At 38.2% G+C, this 25,945-nt stretch overlaps 9 protein-coding genes, 1 long non-coding RNA gene and 1 pseudogene across 16 annotated transcripts; 5 read left to right on the top strand and 6 right to left on the bottom strand.

Annotated features, from left to right (window-relative positions):
• Nucleotides 1-1,434: 1,434 nt before the first annotated feature.
• Nucleotides 1,435-2,074, bottom strand: LOC104718717 (cysteine proteinase inhibitor 4). Its single transcript, XM_010436509.3, has one exon. It carries the CDS (start codon nucleotides 1,940-1,942, stop codon nucleotides 1,577-1,579), a length of 366 nt encoding a protein of 121 aa, XP_010434811.2. The 5' UTR covers nucleotides 1,943-2,074; the 3' UTR covers nucleotides 1,435-1,576.
• A 252-nt stretch (nucleotides 2,075-2,326) lies between these two features.
• On the top strand, nucleotides 2,327-4,721 carry LOC104718716 (uncharacterized). The gene is made up of 6 exons (XM_019230471.2): nucleotides 2,327-2,345; nucleotides 2,454-2,828; nucleotides 2,991-3,068; nucleotides 3,163-3,247; nucleotides 3,339-3,427; nucleotides 4,481-4,721. Exons 2-6 carry the CDS (start codon nucleotides 2,529-2,531, stop codon nucleotides 4,616-4,618), a joined length of 690 nt encoding a protein of 229 aa, XP_019086016.2. The 5' UTR covers nucleotides 2,327-2,345; nucleotides 2,454-2,528; the 3' UTR covers nucleotides 4,619-4,721.
• A 210-nt stretch (nucleotides 4,722-4,931) lies between these two features.
• LOC109126763 (protein GOLVEN 1-like) lies at nucleotides 4,932-5,447 on the bottom strand. Its single transcript, XM_019230472.2, has one exon. The coding sequence runs from the start codon at nucleotides 5,320-5,322 to the stop codon at nucleotides 5,062-5,064; it is 261 nt and encodes an 86-aa protein (XP_019086017.2). The 5' UTR covers nucleotides 5,323-5,447; the 3' UTR covers nucleotides 4,932-5,061.
• Nucleotides 5,448-6,451: 1,004 nt separating this feature from the next.
• On the bottom strand, nucleotides 6,452-9,072 carry LOC104718715 (autophagy-related protein 8f). The gene is made up of 6 exons (XM_010436507.3): nucleotides 8,201-9,072; nucleotides 7,754-7,801; nucleotides 7,609-7,664; nucleotides 7,049-7,101; nucleotides 6,840-6,958; nucleotides 6,452-6,725 (listed from the first exon to the last, which is right to left on the bottom strand). Exons 2-6 carry the CDS (start codon nucleotides 7,788-7,790, stop codon nucleotides 6,625-6,627), a joined length of 366 nt encoding a protein of 121 aa, XP_010434809.1. The 5' UTR covers nucleotides 7,791-7,801; nucleotides 8,201-9,072; the 3' UTR covers nucleotides 6,452-6,624.
• Nucleotides 8,781-9,141, top strand: LOC147936018 (uncharacterized). The gene has a single exon (XM_087469394.1). It carries the CDS (start codon nucleotides 8,781-8,783, stop codon nucleotides 8,955-8,957), a length of 177 nt encoding a protein of 58 aa, XP_087325520.1. The 3' UTR covers nucleotides 8,958-9,141.
• Nucleotides 9,142-9,678: 537 nt separating this feature from the next.
• Nucleotides 9,679-10,632, top strand: LOC104720302 (pentatricopeptide repeat-containing protein At3g60980, mitochondrial-like). Its single transcript, XM_087468557.1, has one exon. It carries the CDS (start codon nucleotides 9,679-9,681, stop codon nucleotides 10,630-10,632), a length of 954 nt encoding a protein of 317 aa, XP_087324683.1.
• Nucleotides 10,633-11,310: 678 nt separating this feature from the next.
• Nucleotides 11,311-13,603, top strand: LOC104718714 (uncharacterized). Of its 2 annotated transcripts, XM_010436506.3 has the most exons (2): nucleotides 11,311-12,275; nucleotides 13,318-13,603. In XM_010436506.3, exons 1-2 carry the CDS (start codon nucleotides 11,518-11,520, stop codon nucleotides 13,322-13,324), a joined length of 765 nt encoding a protein of 254 aa, XP_010434808.2. In that variant the 5' UTR covers nucleotides 11,311-11,517; the 3' UTR covers nucleotides 13,325-13,603. The 2 variants fall into 2 exon arrangements, with proteins under 2 accessions (XP_010434808.2, XP_019086094.2); XM_019230549.2 differs by lacking the exon at nucleotides 13,318-13,603 and having other exon boundaries at nucleotides 11,335-12,279.
• On the bottom strand, nucleotides 13,322-14,658 carry LOC104720301 (putative 57 kDa heat shock protein). The gene is made up of 4 exons (XM_087469392.1): nucleotides 14,495-14,658; nucleotides 14,374-14,403; nucleotides 14,208-14,267; nucleotides 13,322-14,098 (listed from the first exon to the last, which is right to left on the bottom strand). Exons 1-4 carry the CDS (start codon nucleotides 14,613-14,615, stop codon nucleotides 13,773-13,775), a joined length of 537 nt encoding a protein of 178 aa, XP_087325518.1. The 5' UTR covers nucleotides 14,616-14,658; the 3' UTR covers nucleotides 13,322-13,772.
• A 764-nt stretch (nucleotides 14,659-15,422) lies between these two features.
• On the bottom strand, nucleotides 15,423-17,018 carry LOC104718713 (putative 57 kDa heat shock protein). Its single transcript, XM_010436503.3, has 5 exons — nucleotides 16,862-17,018; nucleotides 16,384-16,728; nucleotides 16,244-16,273; nucleotides 16,024-16,074; nucleotides 15,423-15,911 (listed from the first exon to the last, which is right to left on the bottom strand). The coding sequence occupies exons 1-5, from the start codon at nucleotides 16,896-16,898 to the stop codon at nucleotides 15,583-15,585; spliced, it is 792 nt and encodes a 263-aa protein (XP_010434805.1). The 5' UTR covers nucleotides 16,899-17,018; the 3' UTR covers nucleotides 15,423-15,582.
• A 2,950-nt stretch (nucleotides 17,019-19,968) lies between these two features.
• On the bottom strand, nucleotides 19,969-22,729 carry LOC104720300 (cell division cycle 20.2, cofactor of APC complex-like; annotated as a pseudogene). The gene is made up of 4 exons (XR_015568238.1): nucleotides 22,640-22,729; nucleotides 20,946-21,215; nucleotides 20,275-20,857; nucleotides 19,969-20,171 (listed from the first exon to the last, which is right to left on the bottom strand). The product of XR_015568238.1 is annotated as a cell division cycle 20.2, cofactor of APC complex-like (transcript).
• A 195-nt stretch (nucleotides 22,730-22,924) lies between these two features.
• On the top strand, nucleotides 22,925-25,543 carry LOC104718711 (uncharacterized). Of its 5 annotated transcripts, none has more exons than XR_756430.3 (8): nucleotides 22,925-23,106; nucleotides 23,637-23,690; nucleotides 23,826-23,933; nucleotides 24,080-24,132; nucleotides 24,219-24,271; nucleotides 24,386-24,479; nucleotides 24,596-24,655; nucleotides 25,274-25,543. It is a non-coding gene; the product is annotated as an uncharacterized LOC104718711 (long non-coding RNA). The 5 variants fall into 5 exon arrangements; XR_756429.2 differs by having other exon boundaries at nucleotides 22,932-23,106; nucleotides 23,821-23,933; XR_756432.3 differs by having other exon boundaries at nucleotides 22,934-23,106; nucleotides 23,621-23,690.
• The last annotated feature ends 402 nt before the right edge of the window (nucleotides 25,544-25,945 follow it).

Genomic DNA, 25,945 nt, shown 5'->3' with positions numbered 1-25,945 from the left:
CCTTTCTAGTTTTTTACCATTCTAGTTGTCTTTCTTTTAAATAAGTTGTATCAACAGTGTACCGAGAAAATCAGAAAACGGTAATAAATTTAACATGTTACCAAAAAAAAAAAAAGAATTACAAGACTAACTCTGAATTCTACTTTAAAAGGTTTTGTCATCTGCTTTAAACCAAACTCTTGGAAAAGGTTTCATTTGTTGAAATTCCAGATGAAAGATTTAGGTGGGAAATTATTTACGATCAACTTTTTTTTAAACTAAATATTCGATAATTTTATAGCAATTAGGAGAAAATTTGAAAGAAGGTTGAATGAACAAAGCGGTCTGCTTTACTTACACATGTTGAAAAAAATCTTCAAATGGAACCTTCAAAAATTACATAACTCTTTTAGTAATCAGTATCATCATTTTCTACTTTACATCAACTTCACGTGTTGAGTTTATATGATGGTAAACGAGGGTTCTTATAGTAACAATTGAGTCATATTCGTATTCAATACATGTCAATAATACTTTTTGTATAACAATTGAGGTCGACCCATAAGAAAATTTAAATGGAATTAAAGTAGAGAAGACATGTAGAATAATCAATAATGACACTGTACGACGTCGTTTGTTCGCCAGCGAAGACAACAAAATAAATCAACGGCTCAGATTATCCTGCTCCTTTCTTATCTACGGTAAACACGATTAAGAAAAAATCAATCCTACGACGAAACAATACTTGCTGCGGCGAGCTGGCGACGATCAGAGAAGGCATGGAGGCGGCAGAGACGGAGCTTAAGAGACTCCAAATTGAAATCCTCAATAGAGTCCATGTTCTCGATATTAACTTATATATCATATAAGTTTATGGTTTTACATGAGAGTAGTTAAGTCTCGTTTAACTTACTATTCTGACATAGTAATGTTTCGTATAAATACTCTTATACCTCTACATTGATTCATTAATGAGAAATATTATTTACGTCAAAGTTAATACTCGAGGACCCTATTATCCCACAGAGTTCCTCGGCCTTCTCTAGCGGATGGTGAATACGAAACGGTGGTTCGTCTATATCCCCATTTTCCGTTCCGGCGGCGTTAACAACTTTTGCATCAAATGAGTCGCTCTCCATTACTACGACTGGCCTCTCGAATCCCGGCCCGACGTCAAATATATTGGATTGCAGTGATCTAAACAACTCAAAACAGAAACTTTTGGCCAGTTTATTGAAATTTCATTATGGATTAGGAAAGAGATAACAAGGATTGATCTCTATACAAAATAGTTCGCAGCGATAACTTGATCGTCTGCGTTTAGCACGTGGAAGTTTTACACATTCAGTATAATCACAACAATCTCTCGAATTATTACCGAGTAGCGACAAAAACAAAAATCAGATCGAGTCGGTCGGTCGATCCAACTCAAAAACGCAAATCAGAGTGAAGAGATCTCAAAAACATATCTCTCTAATTTATTTGTTATTTTCCAATAAACAACATAAATGTTAAACATTTCAAATCATCAAACAGCCATATATGTAGATAGATTTAAATATTCCGAGAGATCGATCTACACCAAATTAATTAAGATCTATACGGCCTTGAAAGACTCGAGGCTCTTGGAATGAAGCCACAACTTTTCAACAACGACGGCCTCGTAGTTCTGGATCTTACCACCACCACCACTCTTACCCGCAATTTTCAGATTGTACTTTGTACCGGAGACCACTTGCGTCGTTCCCTCGACAACCTTGACGAAAACAAGATTCTCCTTGGATTGTTTGTTATGCTCATCGATGGCATACTTGGCGATCGCTACGACGTTCGGATCCGATAGATTCTTGATCGGCTTCTGGCTACCGTAACCACCACCGAGACGACCACCTTCCACGACGGAGACGAGAGGGAGGAGGATGAGAGAGATACAGATCAACGACTTCATCATCATCATCATCATTTTTTTTTTTGTTTCCTTACTTAACCTTTTTTGTTTTTGTTTTCGGGGGGTCTTAACTGTATTGTAGGTTTGATGTTTTTATAAGCCAAGAGAGACTTGTGTAGATGCTTTGGAATGTGGGCAGAGAGAGAGAGAGATGATAGTTCCAGAAATTAACGGAGATCCCAATCATCGTGTTACGCGGTGACGAGAGTGAGTTGTTTCTTTCACACCGTCGGATTTAACAACTGGATAAAGTCCACGTGGCGCAACAACACGTTATAGAGTCAACGAGGGCTGTCCCGTCACGTGTATTTGTCACGAGACTCGTAGTGGAGTTATATTATATTAGCAGAGCACTAAATGGGCCCATACAAGTTAAATTGGGCCGATTTGGAATCGCGTCGGCAACTCATTATTATCAGTAATTATACGACGTCGCTTTGTAGTTTTGTTGCATTGTTGATTTTTTTAGATCAATGGCTCCGATTCTTTTGTTCTTGTTTTCTTTACCGTAGATATATGATCACAGGTGATTACGAACGAAATCGACTTACGAAAACAATCCTTAGCTTGCTGCGGCGAGGCGACGATCGGAAAATTCGAAATGGAAGACGGAGGAGAAGGCATGAATGCTGCTGCGGCGGAGCTTGAAAAACTCCAAATTGATATTCTCCGTAGAATCTCCCTTCTCGAGAGCAATGTTCTCCCACAGGCTCCGTCGCCTTCTCTACCGGTTGATGAAAACGAAACTGTGGCTCGCCTCTCATCCATTCTCCGTTCCGGCGGCGTTAACGACTTCTGCTTCAAGAGAGTCGCTCGAGATTACTACGACTGGCCTCTCGAATCTCGCCGCGACGTTCTCGGCGCTTCCTCAGTTGACCATCTCTGCAAAAGCATTGTTCTGGTACTTCTTTGTATTCAGTGAACTCTTTACGAATCTCGTGTGTTTCAGAGGTCTTGGAACAGTATTTTGATATATGAAACTACACATTGACTCAAGAATCAGTATATTCTCTGTTGAAGATGCTAGTGTTTGTTTCCTCACTAAGTGCTTACATTATTACAGGTTAATACTCAAGCTTCATCGGACATTGTGGATTGCAGTGATCGAAACAACTCAAAATACTATGTGGTCGTGGTTCAGGTGGTCTTGATGGTTCTTGACTTGTTGAATTGCATTCTCACTTTTATTTCGTCTTTCATCTTATTGATCTGGTTGTTCTTTTTTTTTATGGCAGTATACAGCCAGATTCAATGCCGAAGCAGTAAAGCAGTTTCTTTATACACTAAATGAGGGAAAGATCCCAAAGAAAAGATTTAACTGTTAGTGCTTCTCATATGTGTGATCTATTAACTTATTGATGTTTTTATGTTGCTTCTTTATGCTGAGGCTTGTGCTAATCTCTGTGTATAGTGAGACTTGCTCCTGAGGAGACGTCGATTAAATTGACAGGGTTTGAGCACAATGCGGTAACCTGTATAGGTATGAAGACAAACATACCGGTAAGTTTTGTTTCCTCACCGTTATTTCTGTGATACAATTCAGACCTTTTGTTTGATTGAACGCTGACCGACTTTTCTACATCTTGCATTATTTGCATGTTCTGCCAATAGTCTCTTGGTGTTTTTGCTCATTGCTGCTCTCTACACTATTAATTACATATAAGACATAGGAGTAGTATGAGAGGAACCTCTACCCACTTGTGTTTTCTTCTCCTAGAAAAACCAGTCTAGTGCTGTATTTTGTGTTCAGAAATACTTACAGAGAGTTTTCCCTTTCATACACATGTTCTTGCCAAGCGTTTTGCAGACACTACAGTTTATTGTCCTGTCCTAGAGGCCCCGGAAGGTTTCAGTGCCCAATGGGTTACACAGCTAAGTTTTGTCTTGTTTGTTTTTCTGAGTCTGGACAGGAGGGTTTGGTGCATTATAACACAATTAGCATTAGTACGGAGCAGAAGTTAGAGTTTTCTTGTGAGCCAGCTCCTGATTGAGTGATTGGGACTCATTGTCTTTAGTACTTTCCCCATTGATAGTAAAAAAAATTATAACTTCCGATTTTTACAGTTCAATACCTTCTTTGCACTACCAGTACCAGAGTTAGTAATGGGTGTCAGGCAGAAACTTAAATGGCGTTATGTTTGGTCTGTGTATATATAATCTTAGGCACGTACCCTACTGCATTGATGTGTTTATCTTCCTTTCCTTATCCGGAAGTGCCCCACTTCAGACAACACACTATTTATTCTACTGTGACACATCAGTCTTTCAAAATCATCTTTACACCTCAGTATTAAGTAAATGGGCTTTCCCTTTTAAGGTAATTAGTTATGTTGTTTGACGCTTGTGCTCTCATGATGGATTCCTCGATCCCAATTCGATGTGTGCAGAGTGACTTGTTATTTTTTGAAGGAAGTTTGTATTATTTGAGATATGGATAAAGTGCTTGTTTAGAGTGTACATTGAATATTCAGACTAATCTTGGTTTGAAATTGAACTATACTTTCGATATATTGATACTGACGACTTAAGATGGGGGGCTTTGGGAAATGTCAGGTGATATTGGATGAGGCCATAGCCAAACTTAAACCAGATTTCTTCTGGTTGGGTGGTGGAGAAATCGATCTGAAGCTCGGTGTCAAAACTTCTGAATTCCTTGAATTTGTGAAACCGTTCATAGTTCCTTGTAGCTGAAATCAAGAATATTTGTAACACTATTTTTTCTCCCTGTTATCAAATGTTACACTTAGCATAAGATTTTAGCTTCAATGAAGGTTACCTGCTACTTAGAGCTAAATGGCGATAAAGTGACCTATTAGAGTCTATATACCTATTATTAGAGTTTAGTTGCTGAATTTAAGATCTCTTGTACGGTTCGTTCAAGCTTAATGAAGGAGTATCACAGTTCTGTTACAATCTCAAATGTTGAAAAGTTCTTTTGTGCCACATCCACATGCAACAGATTTAAGTAAAAGGATGCACCTTGTTTGTTGTATACGAGGAGAAATAAAGAACAAAAGAAGTTGGTCGTGAATATATATAGATAGCACAAGAGTCATTACAACCACCAACACATGGTGAATGCATACATGCATTTAAAAGTATGATATATAGAGAAAGGGGTATAGATCGGGTAATTAAGACTTCTCATTGTGGATGGGAGGCTTACGATGAGGCTGAGGGTAGTCCATGACCACTACTTCATCCCCTGTCTCGACTCCACCCAACACCTTCCTCCTTCCTCCACCATTGACGACGTTGTGTACCAAAGAAGCAACCCTATGATGGTGCTTATGTGACCCTAGACGACAAGCAGTAGCGCATCCAACATTGGAAGACAAAAGCAGAAGAATGAAGCAGAACACAATCGCGAGTCCACTCCTCACAGAGCAAGACATGACTTCTCTTTGTCTTCTTCTTCTTCTTGGGATACTTGTATTTCTATATATGCTGTGTTTGTAGATGAGACTAGAGCAGGACAAATACAGTTTAAAATGTGTTATTTGGTGTAAGAGAAGAGAAGAGGGAAGGAGTATTTGTAGGCAGAAGAGAGTAAAGAGAGTAAGACAAACATTGAATGCAGGTGGGGGGGGGGGGGGGGGGGGGGTCCTTCATTATCATAACATGCTATTGTTCCTCTCTCTTTAATTTCCTTTCTTTCAATCGTCTATCTTCTAATTATTCAAATATATTTCATTCATTTTCTGCATTTATACACATATCCATCGTATGTATATGGGTGTCTTGATCGGCCAAACCTTTTGTCTACTTGAGAGTCTTCGTGGGGTCATCATCTCATGCATTCTCATTTTCCTTTCTTCCACATTTGCTCACCTTATTCTTCGGTTCTTCCCCCTTTTCACCAGCGCCATTACTGTTTGATCGAACTATTACAAAACAGTTTGACGTGGTACTCTCCTAAGTCGTATTAGATCACCACCTTATCATGACACTATTTGACATTGATGTCTTTGGACAAAACACTCTTCTAAGTTATGAAGCTTTTACATTCAACTTTCACTTCAACTTCACTTCAATTGTCTAAAATCCGTAAAAGCACTACCGCGTTTCTAATGTTCCACGTGACCGGTTGGGGACCTTGATCGAGAGAATCTTTGAGGATCATAATTATTATGCATATCGTCGATAGCTAGAAACTACGAACAAAATCAATACTGAAAAGTGTAAAATAAGAAGAAGAAGCAAGGCAGCATGGTCCGACCGTCTCTCTCCGTCAACAACAATGTGGGACCTTTACTAACATCACCGGCCACACCCCTCAACCTGTACTGACCGTGTCTGCCACGTGGCACAGTCTCCTTGTGCTTGCACTTCTATTTAGTTGGGTCATATAACCTTCTCTCATTTCCTATAGGCCTTGCAATTTGCAACTGCCATGGCCTACGACATGTGATGTCGGATTATAGATTGAAGACATAAAAAAACACACAACTAAGTCAAGGGAGGAGCCGAGGAGATGTGATAGATGGATTCCTAAAAAAGTAGGTTATCATTGAGAGAAGTAGATAGTAGCAAAGGATATTATATACATTATTTTATGTTTACTGTACACATTAACAACGCCCAACCAAAGGTCCTTAGAGAAGAAGTACATAGGTGGCTTGCTTAATAATTAATAAGAAGATGAAATATTCGGTGAAATAGAGATGGTTTATATGAAATATCCAGGCAAGAGAGATCTATGGAGATCCAAATCCAAACGTGTTTTCTCCACTGTAAGTGACATAGAGGAAACCATCATCATCCTTTTTCTCTTCGTACACAGAAGACATGAGGGCACCTGCGAAGTTATCAGATTCAGCCATTTTGTAAAACGTGTATTTATCATTCATGCTCGTGTTGCTTGTATCGAGGATAGAACTCTTTAGATAACACAGGAGATCTATCTGTTTACCTGTTGGAGGAAGAACATTGTCCACAAATATGAAGATAGCCTTTTCTGCACTCAGTTTGATTCTTTTGCGGATGACATACACAAATTGCCCCACTGTCAGATCAGCTGGGACTAAGTATCTGCAAATTTGAAATCCAGAAGAAGCTTAGTCATCAATCACAAGTCAGGTCCGAATGAAAAGGAAACAGATCCCCTATTAATAGACTTACTTTTTCTTGTCGATGGTTGGTATATCACTCTTCTCAGCCTTCTCAACAATCACCTGGATCCCACCAAAATACAAATGTGTGGCTATCATCAATAAAAGTGTCATTTTTACCACATATTAATCATAAAGCACTTAGCCACATGAAATATGCAAATCTACTTGTTAAGCCGTAAGGATGACCAAGCAAGCACTTAATAAGAATCGAGATTCAGAAAATCAGATTCCAAAAAAGAACTATAAAATTCAAAGTCCTAATGTTGTCATACACTGCAATTTAAACAACTCCATGGTGTAGTTTGATATAGTGGCAAACATATGTGACAAGCATGATAACCAACTGTTAGTCGGATGGACACTTAAAAAGCCAGATGCTATCTACAAAACCAAGAGAGAAACAAACAATGTGAAAGGATAGAGCCACAAAAAGGGGAAACACAACAACTTAAAACTGCATAAACTCAGTGAAACACAAATGATTGGTCCGAGCAAAGAAAAGGGGACAATATGCTAATCACAGAAAACTTTGAATATGTATAGTGTATCAATATATAGAGCTCTCACCGGAATTCTATCTGGATATTTCTCTCTAATCCGAGCAGCCTCTGCCCTTCTCTTCTCTGAAGGTTCAAAAACAGGATCATATTAGATCAAAGCAAGGTTTCAAGTATCAAACATCAAATCAAGAACAAAAAATTAGGATCCAAACCTAACTCATGCTCTTGCTTGAACGAGCTTTTTGCCATTCCTTCCACGCCTACACATACATAAGAAATAGGTGACTCCACCAATCATCAGACAACCATCAACAAACAAACTCAACACTTAAAATCGAATCATCGGTTCCCAAAAATAAACTCAAAACCTCAAATTTAAGTACTAAACACAAGATTTCATCTATCTATCACTCGATCATGTTCCACATGCCACGATTCACAACAGTTCCGAGACTAATATCTAAAATCCCAAAAAAAAAATACACGAAATCCAGAGAACCGTTTTGTATCAGACATAGAAAACTCCCCAAAACCCTGACACAGACACAGACGAACCTACATCGATTGATCAACCTAAAAACGCAACCTTTAAGTAATCTAAACGAAGTACGAGATGCGCAATCAAACCAAATATAGAGGGTAAAACCCAATGATCAAACCTGTAGATTACAAAGAACGAAGCTTTTTTCTGCGATCACACACTTTTCCCCAGAGCTCACAACGCTATCGTTGAAGATAACAACAACAAATTAACGAAAGAATATGAAAGAAAAAGCAATTAAGCAAGAGATTATCTACAGATGGTGTATGGCAACATCTGAACACCTCAGCTGACGTGGTATTGCTTAATCTGTTAAGTGAAAATCTGACGGTAGATAATTAGCAATTTACTGGAGTAGAAATCTCAACCGTCTATAGATACTGACGGTGTAGATAGACCTGTGCACATTAGAGTCGCGCTTCTACAAGATGATAAAATAGAACCGATATGCCGGGATCACGTTTCTGCATACGATATGACACATTTACCCCTTAAAACTGTTGGCACCTAGACTAAACGAACGAAGGGTAACAAATGGAAATTGAGCGTGTCGCTTTTAAGGCTTTAGTATAGGCCCATTAGAAACAAGAAGCAGCCCATTTTGAATATTTTTGCATAAACAAACCCACCCGATGAACCCGTCGACCCTGAAAATCTGAAGAAGAAGAAGAACCGGGGAGTAGAGAGAGAGAGAGAGGATGGGCATAGGGAAGACCTTGTTCTTGTTCATGATTGGAACGGGTTATGGCGTATACGTTGCCCAGAATTACAACGTTCCCAATATTAAGAAGCTCACCAACACTGGTCTCGTCATCGCCAAGCACATCGAGGAGAATTATCGCAAACCCAACAACAACAAGGACGATGTCAGTTGATCGGGTTTGCCAATTCTCGATCGGGATTTTGTTGTAAAATTGGTTGTGGTAGCTCCGTAGCTGATCAGGGCTTGTATTTTCTTGGTTTGGTTTGGTTTGGGAATTGAAGAAGACTAAAAAACAAATTGGGGATTTTAATTAGGGTCTTTTTATTAGACTTTTTTTTTCTTTTTGGATAAATCTGTGCATCGTTGGAGTTAATTAATGGATTCCTTAATATACTTTGTTCCTTGATCCGTTTCAAGGTTCATTGTTTTTATTTTAATTTCTATCATTTCACACTTTTATTCAAGGTTCTGTGTTTCTGTAGCTTGACCATATAATACAAGACAATGGTGTTACAACATAAGCAATCGTTGATATGCCAATAGATCACATAAAGAAGGAGTGTATAATTCATAGCCTCTGTTTCAGTTCTCAATTAGTTCCAAGGATTTGTGTAATGTGTTTGCATTGTGAACGTAATAAATGTATCATCGAATCATATCTATTCAAATTTTTATCTCAAAGCGAACCTCATCACATATAAAATCTTTGATCAGTAATGCCTCCTCTAGTCTCGCCATTTCTTTAGAGGTTTCCAACGAAGCAAAGAGCACAAGAAACACATCTTACCACTGTTGTTGACGTTTGCCATTCACTTTATAAAGCAGATTTATTGGGCCTTATATCACGTAAACGGGCCTAAAAAGCTTTATATGAGGCGCCGAATTTCCTTTACATGTTTGCGTGTGGAAAAAGTAAGGTTAATAATGTCTTCGCCGGCGATGTCAAGCAGCCGCCGCTTCATCCTCCAGAGGAGATGATGTTTTCATCAAAACCGTATCCGATTGGGAGGGATCTTCCTCTGAAGCAACGACCCACTTTTAGGGGTCCATCATCACTGCTTAGTCGAGTCAGGTTCCTGATCAACGACATCTCGGATCTGGATGTTGCAGCCAAGCACGCCCGTTTAGCTGCCAGGAAGAAGGTGTATCCTCAAACAGCCACCTTAACCAGCAAAACCATCATCGGAGCCATGTGCAACGCTGGGCGGTCCGACGACGTCGTGGATCTGTTCGATTTCTTTTTCAACAAAACCAAGATTAGACCAGACATCGCTTGCTGCAATTTCGTCATCAAATCCCTCTGCGAGCAAGGCCGCCTTGATGACGCTCTTCAACTATACTCCCACCTCCTCGCCAACAAACCTTCTCCGGACGACAACACGTACGACATCTTGACCAAAGCCATGGTCGATGCCGGGATGATGGACCAAGCTCTGGATCTCTTGTTGAAAGGAAGAGCTGAATTGTCTAATTTCCAAAAGCCAGGGATGTACATGAATCTTATTCGTGGCTACTTGGAACAGGGGAATCTCGACATGGCCTATGAGCTCCGGGACGACTTCAAGACTTGTTCCATACGCAATGAAATCGCCATCCTGGAATCAGTATTCGTAGAGTATTTGTTCAAGCAAGGCAAGGATGAGGAGGCTATGGATCTATACAGGAGCTCAGTGACGTTGAACAAGAACGGCTTGACAGAAAATGCAACTGTGGGCAATGTGTATTTGAAACTGCTGCTCAACTCAAGTACGGCAGGAAAACACAGGCCTGGGCATTGTTCGAGTATATGCTTGACTATTACGACTTGTGCTACATTTGGGAAGATGCAGCAGATGCTCTTAATATGATGGTGAACGAGTGTTTCGAGCTGGGACGGTTCAGCGATGCGATGGACATCTTCACCAAGGCCAAGGAAAAGGTTAAGTACAACTCGGTGATTGTGGGAGTATACAGGAACCTTATTACAAGGTTGTGTCAGAATGGGAGGCTGTCCGAGGCTGAGAGTTTATTTGATGATATGGTGAAAGAAGAAGTCTTGCCAGATGATGAAACTTATAAAGCAATGATTCGTGCATATGTTGAGTATGGAAGGGTGGAGGATGCCGTTGAAACTGCAAACAAGATGATGACTTCTAAAGTCCACAAGGTTACTGAATTGTTTTTCTAGTTATACTTCTGTTGAGCTAACCGGTTAGGTTTCTTTTACTTTTACATTGATTCTTTTGGCTTTCATATTTCATTAACTATGTTACCTGATTGGTTTCATTAATTATGTTAGTTCGAGTACTTGACTTTCATCAGTTTGTAAACAAACAAATAAAATAAAAGTGTCATCAATTGAAGGATGAATGAAAGAATGGAAGGTCATTCATACTTGTATCATTAGAAACAGAGAGCTTCAGTGCCATTTACTTTGGCTTAATCTGGTCATGTTCTATGAGAGAGAGACCAATAACATAAAAAAAAGGAGGACTTATTGGGCCTATAGTTGTCAAAATATCACGTAATGGGCCTCAAAGTCAATCCCGATCAAGTTTATTAATTATTCTCGGCGTTGCTAAACCTAATTTTTCAATTCGATTTGAAGATCTTCTCAACCCCATCTCTTCGTTCAATTCAGTTTTCAATTTTTCAATCGTTTTGGAAGTTCAAATTGTTGAGAAGCATAATAATTTGGTTGAAGGGTTTCGAAATTCACAAAATTCACCAAAGTTGGGAGCTTTAGCCCAGCCATGGGAGGTCACGGTGGTTTGAACATTCTTCCACAGAAGCGATGGAACGTTTACAACTTCGACAACCGAGAAAAAGTCCGAAAGGACGAAGAAGCTGCCGCTAGAGAAGAGCAGATCAAACGCGAGGAAGCTAGAAAACGGGATGCTGAGTCTCGTCTCGAGGTGCTTCGTAACGTCCGTGGCTTAGCGCCTCTCAAACGAGCTTCTCCGGAGGCAGACAAGGGTAAGGACGAGGCGGTGGTGGCTGCTGCTGTTAAATCCACCGCTGTTGTTGTGGAGAGTGTTGAACCGGAGGAGCCTAAGACTGGTCATATTAATCTGTTCGAAGGGATTAGGATCTTTGATCCGATTGAGATCCCCAAGAACGATAAGCCTGCGGAGGAGGAAGATCAGAGAAGGAAAAAAATGAGGAAAGAAGCGGCTGCGACGGCGAGAGCTTCTGCCAAGGATGCTGCAGCGAGGGCGGGTGATCCAGATGAGGAGAAGTATAGATTGGGGTATGGTGTTGCTGGTAAAGGTGTGAAGCGTCCTTGGTATCTTGAGAAACGTAATGATGATGAAGATGATAGTGTTCGTGGTGAGGATGATGGTGGATATAGAGGTGATGAAGCTAAGAAGAAGAAGAAGAAGATGAGTGGTGGGAAGAAGAGCTTGATGGAGCTGAGAGAAGAAAGGTTGAAGAGGGAGAGGGTTGAGAAGGAAAGAGAGAGAGCCCTTTTCATGAAACAGAGCCAGAGAGACGGTGGTTTTTCCCGGCGGTGAGTCTTTTGATTACGTTGGTGGTTCTGCTTTTTTTAGTGTTTGTACATATTAGTACTTACTGTTGCTTGATTCCTATCCTCAGTGTTGTTTTATTTCATAGTGCTACTTGATCCTTGGAGTGTGATAGATAACTGGGGATCTAAGAATCAATAGACAATGGTTTACCAGGTCATAGCCTTTAGTATGTATGAAAGTTTAGTGAAGCATGGTTGTTTGTTAGTTTGAATGTTTGATGGTAGCATTTAGACCCTGAAAGTTGGAACTATGTGGGTATTATTTTTGTTTCAACATTGGGTTGGAGAACTGTTTTGGTTGCTGATAATCCCATTGGTTCCAAGTGGAACAAGCAAAGCAAACTGATGGTCATCAGAAAAGAGTATACAATTGAATGATCTAGTAATTCGTTTGTGAAATTGTGTAGGCGATTGTGAACCTGTCTACTTCATATTAATTTCATTTGTGCTGATAGAATCATGGTAGATAGTTAAGAGTTCGTTTTGCAGACATCAAAGTCTATTGTCCTTTCCTAATAGAAACAGAGTCTCGGAAGGATTCAGTGCCCAATGAGTTACGCAGCTAGTCTTGTATTGCTTGTTCTCTAAGCCTGTACAGGAAGTGTGGTAGATTTAAACACAAATTGCATTTGATATGGACCCAATGTTAAGAGTTTTCTTGTATCAATGTCATAGACTCATAGGTCTCTCCCCAGTTGATAGTAAAAACTAGAATCTTCTTTTCGACAGTGGAATATCTACTTCGCACTACCAATACCAGAGTTAGTAATGGGTGTGAGGTAGAGAGACTTAAATAGCCTTATTTTTGGTGAGTGTGTGCATATATAACCTTAGGCTCATAACCACTTCAGGCACACTAATATTTCTGCTACAATGACATATCAGAACTAAGAGTGAAGTTAAAGAACTGTTTTGGTAGCTGAAATCCCGTTGGTTCCTACGTTGAATAGGCACACCAAAGTGATAATTTTGAGTAGAAGGGTATCATAGATGATTGCTAAAATTAGTTGTGAAATTTCTGCAGGCGGTGATGGAAATCTAAAGGATGACAAAGAAGACTTGATGCAAAGATTTTAAAGGTGGTTCCACGTCTCAAAAGCCCCTTTTGTCGTCTATCTATAGGTGTGTATAGAGATGTTTTTACAGATAGAAAAGCAGAAAGGATGTGTAGTGAGTTTGATGGTGGAACCTTTATTATTGTTTCCTGCTCTAAGAGTCATATTTCTGTCCCCTATATTTGATACCCATAGCAAAGGTTTTGTAAAAATGCTTTGCAATTCAACAAAGACCTTTGGAAAATGATAAACAAATGAGAGGAATCATAAAGTACTGAAAATATGTTTTGTTGTTGAGACATCATCCAAAGTACTGAAAAAACATCAAACGAAATGATCCACAAAACAAACGACACAATCCCAGAAAAAAGGGTCCACTCTAGAAAAGACAAATCCACAAACTCAAAGATCCATCACGAAATGATCAAACTGGAGGTATGAGGAGGCGAATCACACCGTTCTTGGCGATGGTTTTGACCCGATGGCTGGGAATGTCAACCGGAGCAGAGAGCATAGCCACTTCACCAGAGTAGAAACGGCCACCTGAGTCGTGGCTAACAGCAGGAGCTTCACCAGTCACCTTCACTCGCCCATTCGTGACAGAGACAGTGAAGTTCTCTTTTGGAACTCCCGGCATGTCTACGCGGACGTACAGTTTGCCGTTTTGGAGCTGCTTCGACTCATAAGCCATGACCGATATTGGGGTCACCCATGGATGTGGCTGCAATACCGGACCGGTTAACGCCGGGTCTGATCCACACATACATGCATGATACAACACAAATACTCTGTTTTTAAACACCCAATCTCAGTACTAATATAATAATAATAACAACAATAAGGTGGCAGAGGAGAATACCATTTGGATCGGTGCCAATGCGGCCATGGGGAAATCTGTGAGTGCCACTGCCACGGAGATCTAACAAACATATAAACATGAGTAAACCAATTTCCAAAAGTTTGTGTAGGAAAAGACGGACTTTTAGATTTAGAAAGTATCTGAATAAAAATGGAAATTAAAATACCTTGTGGGAGACCCCGGCCACGAAGAAATGCTGTCAAAATCAAAACATCAACTTCTTATCAGAAGCTTATCGGCCAACAATAAATCAACATAGAGGAAAAAAAAGGAAATGGGTATTTTACCGATGCAAGAAGAGCGTTGTGGAAAGATGGGAGTCTTAGAGAGGAGAAATCTAAGAACACCATCGGACATGTGAGCGGTGACCCTTGAGATCTCACAGCATCTGCAGACAAGTCCAGTCATAGTAAGGTATCGACGGTCAGTGGAGTCGTGTTTGTGAACCTTGGTGCTTCGGCGTAAACAACCACAGCTTTCTTCGACGGCTCAAGAGAAACACTCACGCCTTCTTCAGGAACTCCAGGCAAATCCATCCTCGCGAACAAGTCTGCGTTCTCCAGCATCGTGAACTCAGAGAACCCTTTTGGCCCATCTGTTAGAAACTGGTTGTTGATTGCGTAAAAGCCTTCTGCTTTTTATCAACATCAAAAGAGAGAAATACAAATCAGAGAAATGAAAGCTCGAATCGGCGACGTAAAAAGTGAAAAATGGGAATGAGATTTGAGAAAAGAATCGTAATACCTGGAGATTGAGGTTGAGGACTTAGAGGAACGGCCATGGCCATGATGAGAGTTCAACAAAGAGTCAAGAGTCAAGCTTTTCAGTGCTTTAGGGTTTTTGGGTTTAGTAGTAGTTTCTGGAACTTTATATGGAAGAAGAAGGCAACAAAGGGAAAATATCTAAACTTCTTAGCTGACGTGGCATGCTTAGTTTTGACCTTTTGACCTTTCGACGAAATGTTTTAAAAACCTGAAAGTGAATCCGACGGTACATATTATCACTTGCAGAAATCACAGCCGTCCAATCTTATTTGGTTTCACACTTGAAGAATTATTTTAATTTCGCATCGTATTTGTTGTCTACACGTTACGTATACTGTCTTATTGTTGATTATTTGACAACAATTTTGTAATTGTTGGAGTATCATTTTACAAATCAATAGACCTTTAATGGTAACAATTTTAAGAAGACGACCCAAAGGTTTACCAAATATTTGACACAAAAAAAAAGATTGTCTTTTTAATAAAACATATCCAAAGTTGATAACATAAGCTAACTCAAAATAATGACCATAATCCTTAAAGAAAGTCCACAAAAGGTCACGAATTTAAAGGAACAGAAAACATAGCTTCATCATCATTATGATGAAATATCAAACCGGAGGGATGATTAAACGGATCACACCGTTCTTGGCAATGGTCTTGATCTTACGGATGGGAATGTCGACGACAGGAGTGGAGAGCATAGCTACGTCCCCAGAGTAGAAACGTCCACTTGAGTCATGGCCAAGAGCAGGAGCTTCACCAGTCACCCTCACTCTCCCATTCACGACTGAGACGGTGAAGTTCTCTTTGGGAACGCCCGGCATGTCTACACGCACGAAGAGACCACCGTTTTGAAGCTGTTTGGACTCATAAGCCATATCAGATCCGTAGTTCACACATGGGTGTGGCATCAATACCCGACCCGTTAACGTCGGGTCTGCTCCACATATATATATCATAAACAACAACAAATATTCTTATTTTTAGACCAGCCAAACACTATTACAATATATACAACAAATATGTATGGGTAAGAAATGTGAATATACCATGAGGATCTGTGCCATGGGGGAATCTGTGAGGACCATCGCCACGGAGATCTATGACCCACAGATAGAGAGAGAGAACATTTTCAAACGTTAGTGAAGGAAAAATTAAGACTTTTTTTGACCAAAAATAATGAAGACTTTGTAATGTTCTCAGAGACGATATATCAAAATAGAAAGTTTGGTGAAAACGACAGATCATATCGAACAAAATTAAAAATACCTTCTCGGAAATCTGGGCCAGCAAGAAACGCTGTAGAAAACACATAAAATTAATTCAAGAGTTTTTGTTAGTAACCAAAAGAGTTTATTATCAACATAAATGTAATTTAAAATAAAGAAAGAGAAAGGGTAAAAACATACAGATGCAGGAGGAGCGTTGAGGAGTGATGTTGGTCTTGGTGAGGAGAAGCCTAAGAACACCGTCGGACATGAGGGAAATGAAGCCGGAAATTTCACAGCATCTGCAGACGAGTCCGGTGGTGGTACCGTAGTTCCGGGAAGAGAAGTCGTATTTGTGTTCCTTTGGTGCGTCGGCGAAGATACAAACAGCTTTCTTGGACTGGTCAAGAAAAACCCTAACACCATCTTTTGGAACGCCGGGAAAATCAATCCGAACGTACATGTCTTCGTTCTCTAGCATCTTGAACTCCATAAACCCTTTTGGTCCATTTGCTAGAAACTGGTTGTTTATTGCGTAAAACCCTTCTGCCAAACAACCCATCAACACCAATAAACAACAAAAAAAAAATGAGATTTTTATCCAGAAAAACAAAACTTTGATGGGTAAAATGTAACTATGTAAGTGAAAATTTGAGATTGGTTTGAGAGATCTACTAACCACGAGATGGAGGAAGAGAACTAAGAGGGACGACCATGATTCAACGGACGGCGAGTGATGATGTGTTTTTTTGTGAGATTTCTAGCTAGCTGCTTTGGGATTAGGGTTTCTTCTCATTTATAGATCTCTCTCTCTCTTTGGGTTTTGGGTTATCTTTATGGGAGGGAAGGAACAAGACGGAGTTGTAAGGTGAAGACGCGACAAAACACTACCTCGTAAACACGTGTCTCTTTTTCATTTGTGGTTTCCACCAATAATGGTTTGACACATGTTGTCCTCTTCTTTTTCAAACAACTGTCTTACACTTTGCTTTATTAGCAAAAACCCATAGGGCAGTTATCAATAACTACTGACGTAACATTTTTTATAAAGCCATAATTACTGATTAGTCAAGTTGAAAGTAGCTAGTTTCTTGATGTCAAAGTAGCAAGTTTCTTAAGAAACATAATAACTCCTTTTTCTTTTCTTTTTGTAATATAAGCCGTAATTCCTCAAACATATAGTAATTCTCAGTACATAAGTTGTCTTTTACAGCAATATTATTAATGCCCATATTAATTAGTTCGAATATTGAGAAATCCAAAGCAAAAGACAAACAGATACATATATATGGTCCATTGTTTTAAATATGATGATTAATTAATTCCGTAAGCATGGAGATGCGATGTATTAATTAGTACGGAGGGATGATGAGACGGACGACACTACATGTCTACATGCATGGCTTAGCCTCTAGCTAGGGAAGATGGCGGCCTTGCCTAATGGTTATGCTATGCCTCTGTACGTAATCACGCCGACTCAGTTGTACATGGTCGGACCTGTGAAGATCTGTCCAATATATGTATGAACACAAAACGATAAGCCTAAATCTTTTGTTTTAGTATAGTGTACATCATTGTTTTACTAAATTGTGACAAACAGCAGCTTGATACAAGAAGACTTTTAACATTGGGTCCATATCAAAATGCAAATTGTGTTGAAATCTACCACACTTCCAAGAGAACAAGTAATACAAGTACTAGCTGTGTAACTCATTGGGCACTAAAACTTTCCGAGCCTCTATGAAAATTAGGACACGACAATACTAGACTGTGTGATATCTGCAAAATGAACTTTTAATTATCTATCATGGTTCTATCATCACAAATGAAGTACTATGGAATAGCCAGGTTCACAATCATGATTATAATTCAGCAACCAAAACAGTTCTACAACCCAATGTTACATGTAAATATTACCCACATAGTTCCAATTTTCAGGGTCTATATGCTACCAACAAACATTTAAACTAACATATTAACAACCATGCTTCACTAAACTGTCATATATACAAAAGGCTAGAACCTAGTAAGTTGTTGATCTCCAGAAAGAAATCTATCACATTCCAAACTATGTATACGGTCCGTGGTTCTGTCAGCATTAATAACGTACAAGCATTGAGTAGCGTTATGCAATAAACCAACACTTGGGATATGAATCAAGCAACAGTTAACTACTAAACAGCAAACACTATGCAAATATGAGTATAACTTCGTCATGAAGCAAATCGATCGGAACCACCAATATAAACACTATGCAAACACTCACCTCCGGGAAAATCCACCGTCTCTCTGACTCTGTTTCAAAAAGGGTTCTCTCTCTTTCCTTCTCAGTCCTCATCATCTCTATATCCACCATCATCCTCACCAGTCACCACGAACACATATCATCTGTGACACATGTGGTAGTCTATAACTGCAACCATTCGCTCCAATATACATGTGTGATGTGTGTATGAGAAGTAAATATATTTGAAACAAACTGATATAAACAAGGACAAGCACGTACCAGATTCAGCAGAATCCTCAGTGAAAGACATCACAAAAGTAACTAATCAAACGATTAAAAAGCATATCCGACAAGTTTATATAGAATTGGCCATGCATCACATAACATTTCTCATTTTAACAGTAAAGATAATTACAAAAAAAAAAAGTGTAAGGAAATTGTGGAACATGATCAGATCAAGCCAAAACAAAAAAAATGCACTGAAGCTCTGTTGCTAATGATAGAAATGTGAATGACTTTCCATTCTTTCATTCATCCTCCAGTTGATGACACTTGTCTTTTATTTGTTTACACACTGATGAAAGTTAAGTACTCGAACTACATAGTTAATGAAATACGAAAGCCAAAAGAATCAATGTAAAAGCAAAAGAAACCTAAGCTAGAGGTCAACAGAAGTAACTAGAAAAACAGTTAAGTAATCCTGTGGAGTTAAGAAGTCATCATCTTGTTTGCAGTTTGAACGGCATCCTCAACCCTTCCAGACTCATCATCATCTTGGTCAGGATGCCGTGCAAGTTATGTCCCCTTGAACCTGGATAACACCTTCAATTGGAGCCATAGGCTGCAAATCTATGGCCACTATAAGAGTAAGATCTCCTTCTCTGCATATCGTTTCAGCAACAACAAATCATTCTCAACAAGTGAGTTAGTGAGCTAGCAAGCACATTAAACAATTAAAGAGAAAACAGAGTGTTATAAATTAAGCAATATGAAACTTACTTTTTTGACTCAGCTGACGACTTTGCAGGAAGATACAATTAACGACTCAAGACCTAGAAATTAAGTGAAGTGATAAGAGTCAGAACGTGTTCTCTTACTGATATCCACTACGAATCAAGGAACAAGCAAAGAACCTTTTCTAGAGCATCCCCTGCTCTCCCAAGTCAGATTCCCCATGCCTATCAATTTCTGTTTTCCCCCTGTTTAACAACTACTACACTAATCGAATCTAAGTTGTCAGCTAAGTGAGTTATCACACTCCTATGCAAAAAGAACACTGCAGTGATAAAAATAAACCATAATTAATAATCTCAGAAGCTCCAATTCAAGCTATAGACTTTCCGAAAGGAGATTGATGAATCTTTCTAACCAGATAAAGTGTACATAAATAATTCTTGTATCATCTGACACATGTAAAATAAAATCTTTCTATTCAGCATTGTGCAAAGCAATTAAGTTTGACTCAACAATTCACAGATATAAAATTGTACAACTACACCTTTCTTCTCAATACAGTTCATGAAGAATGAATCCGAAAAAAAAAAGATGATTCTTTTGGCTTCTGTATTAACACAACTGTCGATGGGTTTCCTTCTCGTTGTTAGTCTTCACAATTTCAACGAATACGATTCACATGAGAAAATGGCTCCGGAGCAGCTTTTGGAGCAACTTTTTTGGTGGTCTCTGGTACTCCAAAAACATTCCAAAATCTCAGAGTCTCGTCTCCTGCTGCTGAAGCCACGGTACAACCATCCGATCCGGACTCTGTAAAAAAATACAACAAACAACACAACTTTAGGACCAAAGACCTCACAACACAAAGCTACTTGGCAGCTAAAGATAAAGAAGATTTTATTTATATTTACCTGAGCCATATATAGGACTCTTGATGTATGACCCAGTGAGCTCAGCCATTTTCACCATGGATGGGTACTTCCAAAGTGTAAGCTGATTCTGTGTAAACCCATGTGAACTAAGCAACTCTCTTTCATTCTTGCTCCATAACAACGAACAAACTTGGGAACCAGTGTCTACTAAATTCAGGCAAGCTCCGGTGTGAGTATTCCAGAACTTGATGGTCCTGTCTCCTCCACCACCCCCAGTTGCAAGCAAGTTCGCTTGGAAAGGGCACCAGGCAAGAGCTTTTACTGCAGATGTATGTTCCTCAACCCTGTGTAGCCATTGCGTGGTTGAGTTTGAGGAGGCGACAGAGCGATCCCATATGTGCACCACATTGTCGTTGCCACCACTCGCTAGTTGCTGTCCAGATCCTGACCACTTCAGACCACAAACCTCTTGAGAGTGACCTCTGTAAGTTTCCACAATATGTGATCTGATTCGTACATCGTTGTTGACAATCTGCCCGTCCATTCCTCCAGTAGTCAGGATGTGATTATTCCATGCCAATGATCCTACTCTTGATTGGTGGCAACCATTCAATGTTCTCAGCTGCAGAAATATGATAAACACATCAGGGTCGTTAAAACATGACAACCAGGTTATGATATCTAACCAGAAGAGAAATTTGAGTAATTACTTGACGGTTGGAAGCAGAATCCCAGAGCTGCACTTCAGAGTTGTTGAGTCCAATAGCAACATGACGACCATCAGGCGCCCAGTTGATACTTGTGACAGGTCCTTTCTCTTCATCAACGGTGACAAGCTCAGAAGTAGAACCAGTGGAAGCATCCCATAAGTATACAGTGTGGTCCAAGGCTATGGCTAAGACATTTTCACTTCCCCAGTCAAGCAAGTTGAGGTAGAAATCATCCACAATGTCAGGTGCATCCAAGGTTCTCTCAGAAGTCTATCATTACAACATAGCGAATAACAACAGTCAGATCAAATACAAACTCCAAAGTAACAAGTAACTGGGTTCTTTTGCATTCAAACTCAGTAATTAAAAACATAACAGAGGAATGTGATTTGGGGGTTTTATAAAGCCAGTAGAGTCTCAATTTAGGGTTTTTAATTGGAAACTCCGTAACGGCTTTATTTTGGAGAGAGACGTTCAGACCCCTTGAATTATTTCAAAACACGTTATTAAATTTTAAATTTAGAATTATATATTATAAAATTATTTAAAAATATATAGTAAAAAATAAAACTAAAAATTATCTCAAAAAAATAATAATAAATAAAGCTAAAACTTCATAAATATATATAATTGTAAGTTTAAAAAACACAACCATCAAAACAAAAACTTGAGAATAAAAAAAAAAATATAGTAAAAAGTCTAAATTCTAGTTAGAAAAATCAAATAAAAAATCATGATGAATCAGACAATTCTACTTATAATTTGTATGTATTTTAAGTATAAGATATTGTACAACAAATTATTGTAAAAGGTAACAAGGCATCATAACAATTATTGAGATTTATATTACTCATAAACAAATATTATTATGACGAAGTGATATGAGAATATAATATAATTTTAAACACAATTCAATAAAAAAAGAAAGAATTTTTTTTTGAAAACCTTATAGAAATATATAATACCATCAATATTATAAATGAAAATTTAGTGATATGATTTTTGTGTTGATGTTGTTTCTTAAATTTACATTAGTTTTTCCTGAAATCCATTATTTTATTTAGTGATATATATACACATTTAGTGATATATATACACATTTTATTTTATTTTAATAACTGTTTTCAATGTTGTTAACGGTTTGATATTCAGTTAGAATATAAATTTCTTTGGATATCGCTGTTACGTGTCAACAATTTCGGTCCATATTATATTGATCCATTTGTCGTTATGTTAACATTTTACTGTGACACAATGTACAATGTGTCTACTGTTGTTACGGTCTATATCATCTCTCTCTATGAATGGTCCCAAAAAAAATGAAATCATCTCTATGAGTTAATAAAAATGTCATTATTTAAATCAAATAAAAGAGTGGAAAATAAACACACTAGGCCCAAAATCAAGGAATTGTCCTTAAGGGGGATAAGTGTATAAAGGGAGATGTTGAGTCTCTCGGTCTTAAGTTAATGTTATACTTGCATATGATGATAATGGATATGTCTAACTAAAAAGAAATAGAAAAGGAATTTAACTATTTAAGCGTTTATGAGAAATTTGACAAAATCAGTTACAAAAATATTTGAACATACAGTACAACGAACATGTTTAAAATTTTTGTATGTGGTTTTATTTTGGACTTAGGTATTTCTAATACATTTGTCATCATTGTTTAGTGACAACACTAACAAAACCAGTCTCTTGAAACCTGTGAAACTATCAAAACAATCAGAATATGTGAAGATTGGGATAATGTTGATTAAGGGAAGATTATAATGTGCCATTCAATCGAGTAGACAATATCACAACATCGGTCAACCAAGGCTTCTTTGACACCCAATAATGTTTTTTTTTTTATCAAAGAGGAGGGTGAAGTGCTTGGTTCTCGGTTATTTCGGTTCGGTTCGGTTGAACCAAAGAGTTAACCGAAGGAAAACAAAACCTCCTGTACTTAATAAATTCTTCTAGATTTCATTGAATTTTTATTTGTTCAGTGAAATAGTCAGTGACTGACTAGTTGATTTCTTTTTAGTTAGCGAGAGCTGCTTCATTTTGTGCAGTAACGTGGCGGTATCCTTATTGTGTATCGAGCTAATCTCCGAATTGTCTGCCTTACAGAATTTGCTTCTTCAAATTGATGAAGAATTCAACATTTTTGAAGGTGATCTCTGAATTCTTTTTTTTTTTTTTTTTTTTTTTTCCCATTTGGATTACATGTTCAGTGAAATAGTCTCACATGAGCCCTCATACACAGTCTCCAAATTCTGATCTGAAGAGATAGATATTAGCCAAAACCTATTTAATTGAACGAATGCAGTACTTTTGCATAGAAGAAAGAAAAAAAAAATGTTTGGAAAGTCTACTAAAGCTTGAAATAGAGCTATTGAGATTATTAGGGCTTATCTTATCACTGCGGTGATCTTTTTGCATAGGAGTGTTAATTGAATTGCAATCTCACTTTAGCTGACAACTTAGATCGATTAGTTTAGTTGGATTTAAATAGAGGAAAACAGAAATTGATTGGCATGGGGATTTTGACTTGGGAGAGCAGGGGGATGCTCAATGAAAATTCATTTCTAAAGGTTCTTTGGTGTTTTTTTTTCTTCTTAGTTTATTGCTTGCTCCTCCTTTTCTAGTGGATAGAATCAAAATTAACACGTTCTGAGTCCTATCAGTGCACTTCATTTGTAGGTCTCGAGTCTTCCTTTATATATATATTCCTGCAAAGACGTCAGCTGAGTCAAAGTAAGTTTCATATTGCTTAATTTATTACACTCTGTTTCTCTTCAACATATCCTTTCTCTTCATTGTTTAATTGTGCTAGTTTAGTAACTCACTTGTTGAAATGATTTGTTGTTGCTGAAACGCTACCAAGAGAAGGAGATCTTAATTCCTCTTATAGTGGCCATAGATTTGCAGTCTATGGCTCCAATTGAAGGTGTTATCCAGGTTCAAGGGGACATGACTTATGCCCGGACTGCTCAAGTGGTAAAATTTCTTGATTCCTATCTCATACTAGATTTTTCAATATATATATATATATATATATATATATTTTCTATATCCTTGGGTATGCTTGGAGTTGTCTTTGTTTCTCTGGCTTACCCGTTTTCGTTTTATCTCAATGTCATTAGACACTTTGACGGCTGTAAAGCGGACCTGGTTGTCTGTGATGGTGCTCCAGATGGTAAAACAGCATATACAATGTCTGTTTCGCCGTTCAATTTTTACCATATGCTCTCACAATCACACGTTTAACAATTTGGTTCGCAGTTACCGGTTTGCATGACATGGATGAATTTGTCCAGTCCCAACTCATTCTAGCGGTAAGTTGCTTGATTCTGTTACAAGTGTGTGTCGTGTTAGTACAAAAATTAGCAGTAACTTGAAGTATATGATCATGACTACTAACAAATAACAAACAAACCTTTTTTTGACAGGGCTTAACGATTGTAACCTATGTTCTTAAAGAAGGTGGAAAATATATTGCAAAGATATTCCGCGGAAAAGATACAAGTCTCTTGTACTACTGAAGTAAGTTTAGATGCTATGCTCATGAATTTAACTGTCAAGTAAGTTTAGATGTTGTGCTCATAATATTTTACTGTCGCTTTTACTGATATATATAGTTTAATTCCTTTTATTTGTAGCTGAAGTTGTTTTTCCCAACTGTGACTCGAAACCGAAAAGCAGCCGCAATTCGAGTATAGGTAAAAGAATACATCTTTCACATGTGTATATATGATTTCATTACTCAAGGGTTTAATCATCAAAGATATGTATATGCTGCTTTTTTCTTTGAGTTTCTGATTGCATTTCTTTACTCTGTTTCTATTGAGGCTCAGAAGGTTTCAGTCCCCAATGAGTTACACAGCTAGTCTTGTATTACTTGTACTCTAAGCCTGTACAGGAAGTGTGGTACATTTTAACACAAATTGCAATTGATATGGACCCAATGTTAAGAGTTTTCTTGTATCAATGTCATAGACTCATAGGTATCTCCTCCGTTGATAGTAAAAACGAGAATCTCCTTTTCGACAGTTGAATAGCTTCTTTGCACTACCAATACCAGAGTCAGTAATGGGTGCGAGGTAGAGAGACTTAAGTAGCCTAATTTTTGGTGAGTGTGTGCATATATAACCTTAGGCTCATAACCACTTCAGACACACTATCTCTGCTACTATGACATATCAGTACCAAGACTGAAGAAGTGTTTTGGTAGCTGAAATCCCATTGGTTCCTACTTTGAATAGGCACACCAAAGTGATAATTTTGAGTAGAAGGGTATCATAGATGATTGCTAAAATTAGTTTGTGAAATTCCTGCAGGCGGTGATGGAAATCAAAAAGATGACAAAGAAGACTTGATGCAAAGATTCAAAGGTGGTTCCACGTCTCAATCTCAGATGCCCCTTTTGTCGTCTATCTATATGTGTGTATAGAGATGTTTCTACAGATAGAAAAAATGGAAAGGATGTAATTAGTGAGTGGAATCATTTATTATTGCTTCCTGCTCTCAGAGAGTTATTTATCCCCTAGCAACAGTTTTGTAAAAATGTTTTTGCAATTCAAGAGAGACCTTTGGAAGATGAGAACAAATGAAAGGACTCATTTGTGTGGTTATGATAAAAGCTGATCACAAACTGGTTTTTGTGGTTTTGATCACAATTCACAAACACGATTTTTCCTATTTTTTTGGTTATTAGAAAGATGATCACAAACTTGCTTTGCAGTCTCTCACTCATTCACTGGTTTTGAATACAAACACGATTTCTCCTTTTTTTGCAGTCTCATTCATTTAGTCTTGAAGAGGAGTAGAGTTTGTCCATAGATACTAGACTTTTTTGGGCCATAGCATACTTAAAATGTATAAGATACTAAAAATTGAGATTGTTTATGTGTGTTCAATTTTGATGTATCCTCGGTTTTTTTTGGTTCAGATTGAAAAGTTGCCATTGATTTTAGAGGCTGAAGAACTCTTGATTTTTATATATTTGTGAA

This window comes from Camelina sativa, chromosome 10 (genome assembly GCF_030686135.1).
Source record: "Camelina sativa cultivar CO46 ecotype springtype chromosome 10, ASM3068613v1".
Taxonomy (NCBI): domain Eukaryota; kingdom Viridiplantae; phylum Streptophyta; class Magnoliopsida; order Brassicales; family Brassicaceae; genus Camelina; species Camelina sativa.
The sequence above is the reverse complement of the archived record's forward strand: the minus strand, read 5'-3'. Positions and strand labels throughout refer to the sequence as shown.

Excerpts from the sequence above, each read along its gene's own strand:
- LOC147936018 (XM_087469394.1), top strand. The coding sequence starts at position 8,781 with ATGGGCATAGGGAAGACCTTGTTCTTGTTCATGATTGGAACGGGTTAT.
- LOC104720302 (XM_087468557.1), top strand. The coding sequence starts at position 9,679 with ATGTTTGCGTGTGGAAAAAGTAAGGTTAATAATGTCTTCGCCGGCGAT.
- LOC109126763 (XM_019230472.2), bottom strand. The coding sequence starts at position 5,322 with ATGTCTTGCTCTGTGAGGAGTGGACTCGCGATTGTGTTCTGCTTCATT.
- LOC104718716 (XM_019230471.2), top strand. The coding sequence starts at position 2,529 with ATGGAAGACGGAGGAGAAGGCATGAATGCTGCTGCGGCGGAGCTTGAA. Across the intron at positions 2,829-2,990 it reads TCTGCAAAAGCATTGTTCTG|GTTAATACTCAAGCTTCATC; the intron begins GTACTTCTTTGT and ends ACATTATTACAG. Across the intron at positions 3,069-3,162 it reads ACTATGTGGTCGTGGTTCAG|TATACAGCCAGATTCAATGC; the intron begins GTGGTCTTGATG and ends TTTTTATGGCAG.
- LOC104718715 (XM_010436507.3), bottom strand. The coding sequence starts at position 7,790 with ATGGCAAAAAGCTCGTTCAAGCAAGAGCATGAGTTAG. Across the intron at positions 7,102-7,608 it reads AATATCCAGATAGAATTCCG|GTGATTGTTGAGAAGGCTGA; the intron begins GTGAGAGCTCTA and ends GGTGGGATCCAG. Across the intron at positions 6,726-6,839 it reads CAATGTTCTTCCTCCAACAG|GTGCCCTCATGTCTTCTGTG; the intron begins GTAAACAGATAG and ends ATAACTTCGCAG.
- LOC104718717 (XM_010436509.3), bottom strand. The coding sequence starts at position 1,942 with ATGATGATGATGATGATGAAGTCGTTGATCTGTATCTCTCTCATCCTC.
- LOC104720301 (XM_087469392.1), bottom strand. The coding sequence starts at position 14,615 with ATGACTGGACTTGTCTGCAGATGCTGTGAGATCTCAAGGGTCACCGCT. Across the intron at positions 14,404-14,494 it reads ACAACGCTCTTCTTGCATCG|CATTTCTTCGTGGCCGGGGT; the intron begins GTAAAATACCCA and ends TGATTTTGACAG. Across the intron at positions 14,099-14,207 it reads CATTGGCACCGATCCAAATG|ACCCGGCGTTAACCGGTCCG; the intron begins GTATTCTCCTCT and ends TGTGTGGATCAG.
- LOC104718713 (XM_010436503.3), bottom strand. The coding sequence starts at position 16,898 with ATGGTCGTCCCTCTTAGTTCTCTTCCTCCATCTCGTG. Across the intron at positions 16,729-16,861 it reads TTCTCTTCCTCCATCTCGTG|AAGGGTTTTACGCAATAAAC; the intron begins GTTAGTAGATCT and ends GTTGTTTGGCAG. Across the intron at positions 16,274-16,383 it reads TCAACGCTCCTCCTGCATCT|CGTTTCTTGCTGGCCCAGAT; the intron begins GTATGTTTTTAC and ends TGTTTTCTACAG.
- LOC104718714 (XM_010436506.3), top strand. The coding sequence starts at position 11,518 with ATGGGAGGTCACGGTGGTTTGAACATTCTTCCACAGAAGCGATGGAAC.